The sequence below is a fragment of the Diadema antillarum genome, unplaced genomic scaffold, assembly GCF_040938485.1.
Source record: "Diadema antillarum isolate AM-2024a unplaced genomic scaffold, OU_Dant_1.0 seq00000079_RagTag, whole genome shotgun sequence".
In the NCBI taxonomy this organism is placed as follows: domain Eukaryota; kingdom Metazoa; phylum Echinodermata; class Echinoidea; order Diadematoida; family Diadematidae; genus Diadema; species Diadema antillarum.
In genome coordinates, this window is record NW_027271172.1 from 3,951,113 (window position 1) to 3,967,500 (window position 16,388).

General features: G+C 39.4%; 1 protein-coding gene across 1 annotated transcript in view; it reads right to left on the bottom strand.

The window, feature by feature from the left end:
* Nucleotides 1-282: 282 nt before the first annotated feature.
* The window catches only part of LOC139726156 (voltage-gated delayed rectifier potassium channel KCNH8-like), a 193,822-nt gene continuing 177,716 nt past the window's right edge, over nucleotides 283-16,388 (bottom strand). The window contains exons 11-19 of the mRNA XM_071637236.1: nucleotides 14,699-14,898; nucleotides 13,654-13,760; nucleotides 12,584-12,726; nucleotides 10,884-10,989; nucleotides 9,748-9,856; nucleotides 5,263-5,471; nucleotides 3,893-4,077; nucleotides 3,297-3,397; nucleotides 283-2,392 (exon numbers count right to left, since the gene is read on the bottom strand). Coding sequence (XP_071493337.1) covers nucleotides 1,805-2,392; nucleotides 3,297-3,397; nucleotides 3,893-4,077; nucleotides 5,263-5,471; nucleotides 9,748-9,856; nucleotides 10,884-10,989; nucleotides 12,584-12,726; nucleotides 13,654-13,760; nucleotides 14,699-14,898 — 1,748 coding nt within the window. The 3' untranslated portion in view covers nucleotides 283-1,804. The remainder of the gene's footprint in view (nucleotides 2,393-3,296; nucleotides 3,398-3,892; nucleotides 4,078-5,262; nucleotides 5,472-9,747; nucleotides 9,857-10,883; nucleotides 10,990-12,583; nucleotides 12,727-13,653; nucleotides 13,761-14,698; nucleotides 14,899-16,388) is intronic.

Below are 16,388 nucleotides of genomic sequence, written 5' to 3' on the forward strand. Positions count from 1 at the left end.
TGAAAACGGTAATAACATGCTTACCGAAACGTCGGGAGTGGGTAGGCCCTTTTCGCGGCCACATACATACTCAAGAAAGAATAAGTGGCAAGCCGTTAAATCTTCCACCACTCCATACGCCACGTATTTAAGGTCAGTTTTCTAGTATACATTCAAATTAATGTCTATTTCAGTTATAGCAGGGGGGGGGGGGGGGGGGGGGGGCTTCAGTATGCCGAGCAACAGTTGATTAATAATGCACTGACATAGTAATGCACCTGACTCATTGCATAACCCATTGAATCATCTTCTCTTTTATTCTTGAAGCCACCCAGTAATTGCCGACATAAGTTACAGTGTTTTAAAACCGAATAGGCTTGTACGTATACTCAATGCATTTCCATATTTGAAATACACTTTGTATGCATTAGTTGTTGCTATGTCGAAAAAAAATTCAGAAAAAGCTCGAACAAGCTCAGGCAAAATATCTGTCACTGAGGTAAGCATAACATTTGAATATGTAAGTTATCGGGCATTTCGCATTATGTGGACATGTTTTATATGAGATGATAATTTGCACTTCATGGTGCCTATATGTCGTACGTATTAGAAGGCATTCGATTTTAGCTTGAAGTGTCACCAATATTATTATATAAAAAATTACCACTTTCATCTAAGACTTTGTTGAAAACACATCAAGAACTTCATAATAGGTTGAGCTCTCGAGGCGGAGGAAGTAAATCTCCTCAAGGTCGAGATTTTGATTTTTTTTTTTTTGGTGGAAATGGATAGTGGAGAATGGGGTGTTGCGCAGATACTCAGTAGTTGTTAAACATGTTAAAGACCTAGACAGCGTGGGAATTCATGGGTTGGCTCATCCAATTCATTCGCTGCACACCGGGATTCATTCGAAAACCACGAATAGCGCTGGTCAGCGAATACGTGCACCGAAATACACGCTCAACGGTAACTGTCGTCTCCAGCCGAGGTTCTTCGGCTGTGCGTGTACTTACACAGATATCAGTGATAAAACTGTACATAAATCGTTATGGGAATTCTCGAGAAAAGTATACTCGAACCGCGTCAGCCTTCTTACCCCGTGATGTCCAGGGCTACCGGGTCTTTCATTAGGGAGCTTTAGATTTGCGACGAGAACGTTAAGACGACGATTGCGTTCCCCGTTCTCCTCCCTCCTTGTATCTTGTTGCAAGGTTAAGCTGCGGGTTTCGCGAAGACGCAAGCTATGCAAAGTGAAATGGCGCCTCCATATGAACATTGCATCAAGTAGCTCTCTGCGTCGTGAATTTGAGAGGACGCTAAAATGGCCCACAACACGTCGTGAAAACTCAGACGGCGCAAAATCGATTTTGATAAGCGATTTAGCGCATGCGCAGAACGGTTTTCCCTCTGAACGTCCGCGTCCCGAAAATCTAAAGCTCCCTAAAATTTGCCACATTTGACGATTCCCTGATATCCTATAATTCATGTTTACTCCTTGTTTTAACTGCAAACAATATCAACGGCTTAAATCTCACCGTATGGAATCCTGTTCTTGCTTTATGCAAAATGAAATTTCTCTCATAAGAATACATTTCTGATGCTTTACCCATCAAGTCCATGAATCTAACGATCATTATAATGTGAGATAACAGGCTTCAGGTCTAAAAACGATATGTTAACTTATCTTCAAAAACAGCAGGTTTGGGGTGGATAACGAAGGAATAAAAATGAGCAAACATGATGCAGACATAGTCACATCTATATGATACAATAACTGACTAATGAGGAATGATTGAGATTGACTAATCGTCGATTGTTCGATCCTTCATAAATCTGTCCCATTTTCCGAGTCATAATCGAGCCGCTCCATGCTGATCGATTCCACCATGTTGCCATCAGGACCGTGGAATAGCACAAGAGAAGTTTGTCGCACGCTGGCTGCTGAGGAACTGGCGTCGTCCTTATCGGTACTCCCCCCTGCTGCGCCCCCACCACTACCCCGGCGTGATGGCCGCTCGAGAGTTGAGCTCGCGCTGGCGCTGTTGCTGCTAGCAGAAGCCATCGCGGCCGAAGTCAGAGCTGCTACGGTGGGTCCCATGGCACCCTCGGGGAGCTCAGGCATGCCGCCTCCTAAGCTCGTCTCCAGCACGCCGTCTTGTCGCTGCACGTGAATGATGTCCTCCTCGCCGCCCTGGCCGATCTTGACCGTCATCACGCAGGGCGTGGTCGGCGGGGGCGGGGGCGGTGGAAGACCTAGCGTGGCTGGGCCGTTCACGCTGGACGCACTGGCCCCCGCCACGTTCGTTCCCTGCTGTGCAGCAGACGAGGCGAGAGGAGAAATGACTTGGAGGAGTTTCACAACGGCGCGCAAATCCTGGCTTAAGTGTGATACGTCTCGACTTAGGTTCGATACCTGCAGAATACGAGGGAAAAAGACCCAGCAGTCGCTGAATTAGAGCTAATATCCTATCTTCACAACCAAAAGAAACTCATCACTCTATAGTAGGAACAGGATAAAGGACGAAAGGACAATTTGAAGGGCGAGGAGGAGAAAAGGAACCTCGTCGAAACTCCTTGGCTTCCTTCTTCAGAAAAAGGAAGCGACAGGCAAAGATAAAAAAAAACTGTTCAGAAAGTGCCTTTTTGTTCCAAAAATTGGCGCCTACGAAAGTTTAAAAGCCAAGTCCTCTGCAAGCTTCCTTATTTCTGTTCGCTATCACCTCAGCCCTAGCTCCCCGTCGGCCCCAGTCCTCCAAAGCATAGACAAGGGGGGTAGGGGCAACCTCGTTAACAAGTTTATTGGATCCTGTTGGTGTTAAACTCGGTTACTTCTTGTAGTGTAAGTGATAAAGGTTTATTGCCACGTGGTCTATACTGTCAGATGGTCTACTTCCCAGTTCGTCTAACACCACTATGGCTAAACTCACTTGGTCTACTATGAATTTGGTCTAATGCCCGTTTGGTCTACTTCTCACTTGGTCTAATGCCCGTTTGGTCTACTTCTCACTTGGTCTAATGCCCAGTTTGGTTACTTATCGTTTCGTCTAATGACCAGATGGTCTAATTGCAGTTTTGCCTCCTTGGACTTTTTCCCATTTTGTCTAATAAACTGTGGGTATTAGACAAAGTGGCCATAGCCCATCTGGGAGTAGACCAACTGGTAATGAGGCTAAGTGGCAATTGGACTAAATGGTCATTATATGAACTGGTTTTAGACGAAACAGGATTAGACCATGTGGGTTGAGACTAAATGGCTATTAGACAAAGTGGGAGTAGACCAAGTGATAGATCACCCGTGATAAACGTGATAAACTAACCTGTTTATCGAGACGCTCCACACTGTTTCGTGTGTACTCCAATTCGTGTCGAAGATCCTCCTGATACAGCGAGTCGGAAGAATTCGATCTCGTGGTTTGATCTGTAGGTATAAAACAGCATTGGGAGAGGCAAGATAAACAGACGGACAGACAGACAGACAGACAGACAGACAGATAGATAGACAGATAGAGATGAAGAGATGGAGAGTCGGTGCAAGAAAGAAAGTGAAAAGGGGAATTGAAAGAGGTAGAATAGTGGAGAAAAACGTTACAAACTGCATCGAACTTCTGCCGGAATGTAGAATTGCTGATTTCTTTGGGAACACCATCATAACATAGGAGGAACCATAATGAGAGATACTATGAATACACATAAACACAAAAAGACACCCACACGTACACAAGCCAATTTTATGCACTTTCGATCCATCTGCGCCAGTCTATTTGCCTGTCTGATACATTGTTCTTATCTATCTATCTATCTATCTATCTATCTATCTATCTATCTATCTATCTATCTATCTATCTATCTATCTATCTATTTATCTATCTATCTATCTGTATGAATATATAGGGCGCCCTCTTTGATGTCGTACCGTTCGACAGCTGAGGAGCCGTGTAGCTTTGTCTCATGCGGCTCTCACCAACAAGAGGTTGGCGTGGGGCCAGCGTCAGGCTCCGATGTCGTGTCGCCGACGGATGGACCGTGCTGCGGCTAGCCGGAAAGTCGAAACTGTGCCGCTTGAACTGGCTGCCCTCATCTTCCACTCCATCGACGATCCTGTGGATGATGCCAAAAACGATGGCAGATAAAGGGAGACATAACATTAATATCACCACTAAAGCTGAACCGTGGCGCGCGGCTGGTGCGTTGGTAAGTTTTCTTTGGCGCGTGTGCCATTTGGATGAGTCTACTCATAACCTCCACGTCATTTAGCGAGTTTAACAACCTGGGAATGCTAACATTTTTCTTCACTTGCATAGGTTAGTAGGTTAATCTTTTATGACTTTCAAAAATGTCATCTTTTTAATATTCTGAGGTAGAGACACATCAAAATAATAGATACGATAAAATGGCATAAACTTGAGTAGAATATAAATTTGTAAATTGGCAAAATTATAATGGTCTTTGACAAGGGACTTTCGGGGTAAAGGAGGAAGTAATTACACGTATGCAAATTGATGAGGCCTTCATAAAAGCAAGCTCGTTTGAAAACAATTTCCGTTGAATCATTGGCGAAGCGGAAATCGTTTACTTGTGATAAGTACTGACAAAAACAAGATAATGATTAATAACGACAGTTGAAGGATAAGCTTAATAAGCGAAGAAGAAACCAAACACTTGCATGATATCGTTAAAGTAATCACACTTCCAGCACATAGATATAATGCAATTATAACGTGAGCGTCATGCTGCGACAATTCGTGATATGTCATACTATTGTAACAAAATGAAGACTTGCTGTTGCACGAAGCTCGGCAACACAAGTTATGCTAGGCAGAAATATCGTGCACTTTAGAGAAGAACATGTAAGTGAAAGGAATAAAAGATGCGTATGTTCGGAGGATGAAATCACGAAAATCAGACATCTTGATTGATCAATTTTCAATTCCCGCCCTGAAAATGCATATTGATATTTTTAGTTTGATGGAAATGAATGAATGAATGAATGAATGAATGAATGAATAAATGAATGAATGGATGAATGAATGAATCAAAAAAATGAAAGAAAGAATGATGCATTAATAGATGAATGAATGAATGAATACATGAATGAAGAATGAATGAATGAATGAATGAATGAATGAATGAATGAATGAATGAATGAATGAATGAATTAATTAATTAATGAATCAATTAATCAATCAATTAATCAATTAATCAATTCGGTTGCTGAGTTGACCCTTTTGTTAGTAATTCCCTCATTTTCGTGGGATCATTATCTAAACATGAGCGTATCTATACCTTGGACTTAGATCAGGTGGTACTGATGTTGCGACTGAGTTGCTGACTTCCAGGAGCATATGTCTGTTCTCCATATTGTCCTCCCCCGTGTCCGTGGACGAATCTTTCATCTGCTTCGACGTGCCGACCTCCTCCTCGTCGCGAACCTCCGAGATCGACGTCAGCCGCGTGTTGCGCCCGCTGTTGTTCGTCTCGCAGTACGAGTATTTCTCTTCGGCCTGCCGGAGAGTCGGCGGAATGACGCGATGAGTCGATGGAGGAACGGGGGACAGAATGAAAGACGGTGAAACAAACTCCGTATTTTATTCTGCGTAATATTACTTAATGACAAACAATGATTACCATCTTTCGATAGAGTGACGTCTCCGCACGGCTGTGGAGAAAAATAATGTCGAGTCATGATCGTCATCCGGAGATCGTCACCTGCTGGCTGTCTTTGAAATGGAGAATGAAGAAAGATTCACATTGGAAGAACAAAGGAGGGAAAAGCCAAATCCACGACGTTTCCGTTTTGTTCCACGTAAAACACAATAATTCAAACATTCTATGCACATTAAAAACACAGTTATATAGATAAGAAACCAACATTGACATCATCACCGGAAATCATATCTACGCGAGACACGTTCAAGAACTAATATCAACAACAGAAAAGAGAGATGTGCAGTCTATTCAATGCTCGAATCATTTGGTGCGAACGTCCATGTGCAGGTGGTTTGTGGCGTTGAAACGTGGGAAGTGACCAAAGGAAAAAAAAAAGAAAAAAAAAAGACTATGGTTTGAGTGAGGTGAGAATTGTTCGCATGCAGATTGCATTCGGTTGAGGTTTTTCGAAATCAAGAGGCGCAGTGCTACCTTTGCTCTCTCTCTCTCGTTACAACCTCGGTGCCTTTTACCCTGTTCACTCACTACAGCCATAATTTTCTCGAGCCCAGCCAAGATTTTTGTGTCTTCAGTTTCTCTATATTTAATCCCCAGGCCAAAAAAAGGAACAAGAGAAAAAAAAAGGTGTTCATGCTCGTTACAAACTGACAGAGCGGGCAGGGAAGAACTAATACACTCTACGTTGCGTCAGTTACCGGCGGGCAAGCCTACTGGCCAGGTGTGCTTACTCGAACTGACGCAAGTTTACTGGAAAAAAAAATGTATTGGAAATCAAAAGAAAAAAAAATAAATCAACTATATAAAAGTATCTATATTTTCTGTATCAAAACCATTGCAAAAAAAAAAAAAAAACGTTCGGGGATTGGAAAGTATATAATATGAATGTAAAGGTTCCAATAAAAGAAATAAAATTCTGAAAAAATATGAATATGTTTATATAAATTTATATACATACAAAAAAGGTATGAAGATATATAGAACTGATAATAATCAGGAGGTAAAAAAATATATATAAAAAAAATCAGATGCACTAGTCTATGCTGGCTGGTACGGCAGGCATTTTGGCTCTAGTGATATGGGAACACTCACTCTTGCTCTTTTTCTCCACCGTCGGAGGAACTTCTTCATTTTCTGTGCTTTTTCGGCTGGGTAATCCAAGTCAGGCGGATTTTGAGTGGAGCTCCAAAATTGCTGAAAGAAGGTGAGCAATAGAGGTGGTGCCATACTAAACATGAGATGCTTTACATAATCTTCTCTCGTTCCTTTGTGTGTATGTCTGTGTGTTTGTTTGTTTGTTTGTTTTTGTCTCTCGAAATCGTCGATTCCTGATTTATTGCTTTCAAATATCTTTTCCATTTTTGTCTGCTCCATTTGGGACTATAAGTACATGATATAGTTTGACGTCTTTGAAAATGAAAAGAAATGAGAAATGTAAACCATATATTGGTTTAAAGTGGCCCGAAAGAAACATGGCCTCTCTTGGTTTTTGTTTTCCACCATAGGTAGATACTCGCCCCCATAGAAACGAATATCGGTGAAACCTGCATTTTCATCCAGGCTTCCTCTTAATGAGCGTGGCCTTTGGGAGGTGACCACGCCCACTATGGTTTACACCATAGGAGCTTTCGGGGATTTTGTTCCCTTGTCACTGAAGGCAACTGGTTAAGGATTGTAGTCAATGCAAGAAAGCGTGATCATAGAATGGAAGTAATGCTTATAAAGGAAAACAGAAATGGCTGAGAAATGAAACATGATTTGAGGTCGCTTGACAAGTTGTGAAAGAGCTATAGGGGAGGAAAAAAGTATTGTTGCGACTCTTTGATTGTCATATAAAAGTAAATGAAAACACGAGAGTATTGTTTTGCTCATCGTATCTTAAGAAGATGATTCAAAAGTGAGCTTTGCCTGGGGTTTGCACAGTATTATTAATAAGTTTCATACATAGAGAGAGCAAAAAAAGGAAGGAGAAAGAGAGAGAAAAAAGAGAGGAGAGAGAGAAAAAAAAGTTGATGGAAAGAGAAAGAAAACAAGACACGTTGATACACATTTGTAACCTTAACAGGCAACTGTGAAGAACAGTTTTAATTCATTGATCATCGTAGGAAGCAAAAATGTTCCTGAAGTTACACCCAAGAATCCTTTGCCTCAAGCAGTGGACACTAAACCTACGATCAACCGCATTATTACGACATTTGCATTTCCTATCTTTGTAAGGAATACAACAAAACAGTTTTAAAATCGCATTCAAAAGCCGTCCCTCCAGGAGCAATTGTCACATCATTTTGCATGATGATGAAATATGATGTCAAACTAGAGATGGTCCATTCCATGCCAGTTCCGAAGTTTCCTCGGAAATCGAATGCGAAATATCGACGTATTTCAAACAGCCGCAAGATCAATAACTTTTTTTTTTGTTTGGTCATGCGAAGTGTTAATTATTGCTGGGGATTATTATCACCAATAAGAGCAGAATGGCATCATAATATGGATATATCTGCCTCTTCATTTCAACGGCGGTAAAACATCCTTGGGGTGAGTTTTATTGTAGTTCTGCAGAACGATCGTGGAAGGTAAATCACCTGTAATAGTTGAATTCAATGATATTCTTCCTTTTGACTTCATTTGCAATATCGAACACTTACTCCTGTTAACGCAAAATTGAATCTGACGGTGTCATTTACACGCACAACGTCAATACATTTTACATTTTTTAATAGAATTTCTAACAATAGCAAGATGTGTGAAACTGTAAAAGCCCTCAGCAGCATTTAGGAGCTGTTTGGCTGGAACAAAATGAAGATATTTTCAGAGTTATTTCTTATGGCAGTAGGCCTTTAAATGACGGAAAAGACAATCTCATGACCGTCATTTATTACGACCAGGTAAAGCATTGAAACCAAGCAGATATTTAAATTTCCGATAGCTCTGTCAGAATAAGAACTTAAATCCTGCATAAAATGCGTTTATGGGGGCAGATTCAAATCTGGCAGAAATTGAATTGAATCACACAGGTACTACAGATGGTTGTCGTGGTGGTAACCTTCGACCTCAAATCGAATGCAAAAGGTAGTTAATGCACACAGTCGTACGTGAATGATTGGCTGACGATAAATATTGGGTAGCGATGGAATTTGAGTGAATGCTCAAGGTTAGGATTCGGGATCAAAAAAAAATCGTGCAGTATGGTAGCAGAAAGATATTAGCAAGAAAAAGGAATATTTTCTCTTTACAAAACGGAATGATAATCGGTTTTTTTTTCACAAGTAAGCACTGATATACTGATGAAAAAAATGACTGGGTTTGATCCTAATTTGTAAATTGAAAATGAATTAATTTAGTTGGATAACTGAATTATAATACAAATTGAATGAAATTAATTGATCTAGCTTTTGGTTTAATATCTAATCTGTGTACTGCACATAATTGATTTTGCATTCGTCTATCGTAATTGGTGTGTTAGCATATGGACTTTGTTTTTTATTTTTTTGCCTCAAAATATGATAATAAAATTACACTTCACTCAATTTTATTTTTTTTTATCTATCTGCATGAGTTTACCATTATTTTCATTATAGATGAAACGGACCTACCATGTACTTGGAATATCGCCTTTGCACGGAAGAATGAGTTCGATAATCAAATGGCAAAAAGTATTTTCTCCCAAAAATAAAGTTTGCGTCCTCTTTCATGTCTTTTGCGTCGTTTATTGATAGAGTGTCATTTTTTAATCTAAATAGATACATCTGGCAGTCTAGAACTCTTGAATATGACCGAACAAAGAGGACCAATTATGAAATTGACATTTCTCTTCTACAAACCTAACGGGTACTGAGGATAACTGAACTGAATTATCCATCGCACCTCTAAAAAACAAGAATGGAACAGTACCTGAAACATATCACTGTAGAGCGGTTGATATGGTACCATACGTATGAACGATTTGATGAAAGTTTAAATTAGAAGGCAACAGCTCAGCGTCGCATGCGTGAATGGAATTGCGCCGCCATTAATGCAACGATGACTGAAAAAAAAATAGAATGGGAATGGTGAGAGTCTTTGGCTTTTTGTCTTCATGTCCATCCTAAGGCAAGCGCATCTTACCTCTGAATCATATCCCTCACGGAGGTTAAAGGTCAAGTCGCGTGAAATCTCTTGCTGGAATTTGTTATGATACTCTGGATAGCTTGACAGGACCTCTAAAAGTTCGTGTCTGAATCAGAAACACAAAAACCGGAAACAAAGTGTCTTTAAGAAATACTATTATAGAATAAAGAAAACATCGAGTGCTTTGAGAAGTCGCCTGAATGAACAACGCATGTAATGAACATTGAACAATGTTTTTTTTTCTTTTCTTCCCTTTGTGGGGCTTACCCGAGACATTCAACTGGATATCGTTTTATACCAAATGATAACTAGCGCTGTGACTTGACCTTGGCATTGACATTACATTCTCAAAGACAGCTCAGGTAATAGATGACGAAAGTTATTACACCTATTCATTTTGATAAGAAAAAAAAAAAGCAAAATCCATTATTTCTTCTTTACGATCCCGGAGGAGAACCATTTCTAAAAATGTATGTACACATTATGATGTACACATTGTACAGCCTCTCATGGACATGACAATTTCTATATGCACGGATTACATAATTTCGGTGATTATCTGACATTCAGATGGTGCTGTTCTTTTTTTTTTGCGTGTTAATCTTTTTCTCTGTTGTGAACTTAAAAAAAAATGAATTTGCTGAGCTACTGCTGCTGTTATACAGCTTCTTTCTGCTGGAAACAACTAATACTCTGCCTTGAAACTACTGGGGAAGAGTTTCTTTATAGCATCTTACCGCTGTCTTTTTAATACAAAAATGGTGAACACGTTTCAATAAGCACTGTTACTACAAAAGAAGCTAACTACTCATGGATGCAATGGCAGTGGTAGGGAGGATCCCTGAGCATAATTTGTTCAGGCTTCAATAAGCCACATTCTCTTAATCAATATAAGGCCCTCTCCTCATCATATAGCTTTCTCACGAATATATTTCTCTGAAGAGATACAGAAGAGATACAGAAAATGTTGAAATATGCAACGATTGCTGCTAAGCTATGGTGGCTTTAAAAAGTGAAGTCATTTTGAGTTTGTAATTTTGAGCATTGCAAGTGAAAAATATAGTTCCAGAATGCGTGCTATGGATATCTTGTCGTCGTGTAAGTATTAGACTGTGCCGCAATGAAAGACATACCGAGTCACTGACTGGAGGTCACAGTAGGTCAAAGCGTGGATGTCGCCACTGGACTGAATGACGGTATCTGTGACGTAGAGGTCACAGCCGAAGAGGTCGCCCTTTCCTGGAGTTGATAAGAGAAATTATTCATAATACATAGATTGAATCGGTAGAACCACCATTAAGTTCATGTCATATTTCTTATAGTTCTTTGGACATGCGCTTCAAAAAGTCAGAGAATTATGATTTGATTCAAAGTGATGGTGATTTTTGACTAATCGTGCATTGACACACAACCACTCGACATCATAGGATACTACATTTTTAAAAAAAATCTTACATCTTATGTACAGTCATTCCATGATATTCAAACATAGTATTTGCTGTCTTCACAATATGCTTTACATCTCTGATGTGCCCTGAAAGATAGCCAGGTTTAAATGGATGGTATAGTTTCGTTTAAGATAGGGATTCAGGTTTTTTTACTTTTTGCAAGACAATTAACAACCACTTACGTGAAATACTAAAGAGCATACAATTCTAAGAGGAATTGAACGTTTACTTGATGAAAATCGGTTTTGAAATGGCTGAGATATCCAAACACAATGAGGTCCTAATGTAAAGGTGAGATCCACCTTGTATTAGGACCATTTTATTTTGCTATGTTTTTGGATGCCTCGGCCAGTTTTCATCAAGTAAACCTTCACTTTCTTTTAGAATTACTGTATGCTCTTTAGTATTTCATATTAGCGGGTTCTAATCATCTTGCAAAAAGTTAAAACCTGAATACCCATCTCAACCAAAACTATACCATCCCTTTAAGTCTTGTTTGGGAACTTTAAGTCTTGTCTGAGAATGCCCATGACTATTCGGCAAAACTTGCAGGAACAATATACAAGTTCATTTTGGTGAGATCAATTAACTAATTACATTCGACAAAATATAAACACAGTGTGTTTAATTTGCAAAGTGCTTAATGTGCGACAATCCAAGAACACAACCATTATGAGGATGAAATGCCCAGATGGGACACTCCTCTTACAAGATTTCGCTTGAGTCCAATTTTTTCACCCGATGTTCACAAATATTATCCCGTTAGAGATTATAGAGAACGCACTTCAGGGCCTACGAATCACAATACTAAACCACGGAGTTAAACTGTCTTCAAGATTGTAAAGGATGGACGCCTTCATGAATGCAAAAACACAACTGAAGCAGACAAGCAAACACTAGGCTAGAAGTTAATGACCACCACCAAAAAAAAAAAAAAAAAAATCATGGACATGCATACTCTAGCAGGATTCGAACCTACGACCTCCTGACCACAGGACAAGCGTCTCATCAAATGCAACTATAATCCATTATCCATTATTCAGGAAAAAAAAAAACACCTTGACGCAAGAATTTCATGGATTTGAATATAATATTATACGAAGTAGGCCCTACCCGCGGCATGTTATAAGGATCAGAACCACACTGACTGTCCTGCGGAAGTTCGATGGTCTAGTGGGTAAGACGCCTGTCCTGATCAGGAGGTTGTCGGTTCGAATCATGCCCACGTATAAATATGCCCATGATTTTTATTGTATCTTCTGCTACCAAACACTGATGAACGTGATTAATTCAGTGCTTATTTACGTCGATGTACGGATGATGTAGGGCAATTTGTCAATCAGCAATGAAAACCCGAGAAGCTACGTCAATACAAAGGCTTTTACCCAAAATGGCGACCACCATGCCGTGTCTCAGGATCTCCATAGACCCGTTTAGCAAGAAGTAGATGACGTTGAGGGCGTCTCCCTGGTGCACAATGTATTCGCCTGGCGCGCAGAAACTCGTCTTTATCCGCAGCGACAGCGATCTGTGAGTATTGCAATGACATCAGCAAGGGAGAAAGAAAATGAAGAAAGAGTGCTGTAACAGTGATTACAGTATTGAAGCTAGACGAACACAAGTAGACCCAAAGAATATGGGATGATAACGGTGTTAGTGATATCAATGATGATAATGAAAATAATGATGATGGTAGTGATAGTGATGATGATGATGATGATGATGATGATGAAAATAACAAGCATAATGACAACTATCATGGTATTATAGCTGTGGTAGTACTGCGGCAGACCGTCAATGCGATTTTTAATAGAAGATCTGGAGTTGCTTGCAGTAATCGTGAACACCAGGTGAATACTTATTTTAAGCGTGGAGAGGCGTCCAGTGATGATAACCGTAATGAGAATGATAATAAAATAATGATAACAATAGTGATTATGATAATGAGGATGATGATAGCAATAGTAGTGAAAATATAATAACAAATAATAATAATGATCATCATCATCATCATGATAAGGATGAAGCTCATCAATTGATATCCACATTTGGCCGGGATAATGCCAGTATTGACCTTTTAATACACAAAAATCCTTGTCGTCTCAGCGCGTGCCTGAAAGTCCGCCTTTTTCTATTGTTCTCTGGTTATCAAATTCAAAACATCTCCATCAACATAGACTGACTGCCAATAAACAATGAGAGATATGCGCTGGGACTGAAATAGCATGGCTGTCGGTGGTGCCATTTTGTTTGTGCGGGCCCGTCTTCCACTATGTTCTACTTCTATGGTTTTGACGCCACTAACCGGCTCAACTTTTCGGTTATCTCTATGTGCAAGACATAGCCTTGAGTAAATTCGTTACGTAGCGTATAGGGTTAAGGTAGAAGTCTCAGTAACAAGGCCTTGTCGAAAGGCTATTTCGCTTGTCCTCGCAGTGACACCTTTTTCATATACCTGAGGCAACCTTGGCTGGCATCAGCGAAGATAGGAAGAGCTAGAAATTCCTTGTGTAGGTGCATAGCAATGTCGGCTCGAAGCTCCTCGGGGAATGTCTGCAGCATCTAGATAACCGATTAAAACGTAACAAATAAAATTAATGACGTCATAATAACTGATGGAGACAGAGCTAGTCAAAATGGACGAAATATTGTGATCGCTTTAAGTTCATACATCAGAACATTACATATGACAAATACACGCAAAGACACGTATCATTAATTTTTTTTTTCAATTGTATTCTCGATTTCCATCAAACAAAAGGCAATACAAATACAAAGTACATTGACTATATTTGATAAATCATATTGTTACAAGTATTTAAGCATTATATTATATCATAAAGTTTAAAACAAAACACATGAACGGATGAATAGAAACAATGCATGCATTGCAATGGTGACAAAAATAGATATAGAGATGGAAAAGAGTGATCTACTGAAAAGGGGATTTTTTTTCAGAAGTGAAACTATATTGATATAGATATGATTTTATGAAACATATATTCACGTAAGTTGTGTGTAAATGTATATGCACATAACATACAAGACACTTTGTCATTGTCATACATCACGAAATATAAAGTGAATCAAATAAATGTTATATGTTTATATGATACAAACAGTGTAGGTGTAAATACTGGTGCATAAAATCATATAATGTTCACAATTGAAGAGATATTAATATACCAACTCAAAAGTTCTTTTTCACAAAGTTATGGATGCATATACTGCATTTTTATCTTCGTGTCTGTTATAGGACACATAAAACTCCACCTCATTTCTTCTATTCCCCCTTTTTTTTGTGGGTCACTTTAACCAGTTGCGGACGAGCAGAGCTTCCTATAACGCGCACTTCCCACAGGCACTTACCCAAGTATGTTCGGGACGAATCTTCAACGGGTTAAGTGTGAGCCAACTATGCATTAGATAAAATGATGTGCTCAATCGTATTGTTTCTTTTTTTTTAATGTGAATCATTAAAAAAAAATCGTTTCACCTACCTCTGTGGTATCGATACCCATGTTAATTGACCACGATGTCATGAAGTACTCCTGCATACGGGTCTTTAAGGCGGGTGGAATGTGGTGCGAGCGCACGAAGTCTTTCAGATCGCGTAGTTTGGTATGGTAGAGGGCGCGACGCGAGTACATGCGTTGGATTATGGCCGTCACGTTACCGAACACCGCGGCGTGGCACAGTGCTACACAGATGGGATGATAAAACGAGACAACCGAATGAAGATCTTTGAGATTTGTCACTTAAAGAAGAAATCCACCCCCAAAATAAATAAACTGCAAAAGAAAGAGAGAAATATTCCCTACAGAACGATACAAAAATGACAAAAATCGGATAAGAAATAAGGAGGATATGACATTCTTAAATTTCACATTTCTTGACCAGTCCTTATGAGTATTCAAATGAGCAAATTGACGATGTCATGATCTCACAATTTCTTATTCCTTTCATATACAGAAATGACAAAAATCTCATATTTCAGCTGTATGAATATAAAACCTGCCTTGAAACCCCCCAATATGAAAAAGAACAAATGTTAATTCTGATATATCTTGATATCATAACATGCCTTTACTAGTATTAGCTAAAAATAGCAATCTTTCCGAATTGTATGCATAGCATACATGAAAAATTCGGAGGGTATGACATTATCAACTCTCTTGAAAATTCATCAGGACTGGTGAAGAAATGTCTTCCGAAAAAAAAAGACTCCTTTTGAACTTAATTTATTTTTGGGGTGGATGACCTCTTTCAATTTGATGTGCCCTTTTCTACCAGGCAGAGAACAACGGCCAGTATAGGCCTATTTTAGAGACAGAATATGTACCTCATCATCAACGATTTTAGTGTTTAAAACAAGATGCTGTATCAAGTTAATCCATCTACTTTGAAGTGTATACTCCCTCTACGGCTGAACGAAATGCAAATGAATGATATCAAGTGAGCCTTATGTAGCACAGGCGATAGTGATGAAAAGGCTTGTGCAGGCCTTTTTCCCTCCCTCGACAATATGACCAGCATGAACAAATTCCAGAATGTTGTCGAGATATGATCATTCAAGAACGCGAAGCCGACATCACGAATGCAGAATCCGATGCTCCCAGGAACATGACGAGAATGGTTGATGTCTCATATTGGTAAATAATTCTCTGTGGAGACTCGTGCTCAAAATACAATTAAAAAAAAACCCAAACCTCTCTGAAAACGCCAAAGTATCTCTTCTGTTTCATGTCAAAGCAAATCACCAACTTCTCTACGTTCAGTTCGAAGACTTGCAAGTGGGTCCTTCAGCTCAAACTCAGCTCAAAATGTCTTTAATTCTTTTGTGCCAATGAGTCAGACGTGCATAAATTTCGCCCACATTTCCATGGGCAAGAAATTACTGTGGCACAAAGATGGTTATAGAAAGATTCTGCGTTCACCATCACTTCAGGTTTGCGCATGTTTCGTGAATTTACAACGAGACAAAAAATAATATTGTCTCGAGTGAATTCAACAAAAAAATCTTGGCTCTCCAAATGCGATGCCATTTATAAAGGAACCGTCCCCGTTATTAAAAATAACAACAACAACTACTACGAAATCATCAGCTTTGATCAAACTGCTTTTGTCGATTTTCCCCAGATTTATTTCACTATCTTTGTTGCGGCAAAGCGTTGGAGATTATTCATTCCA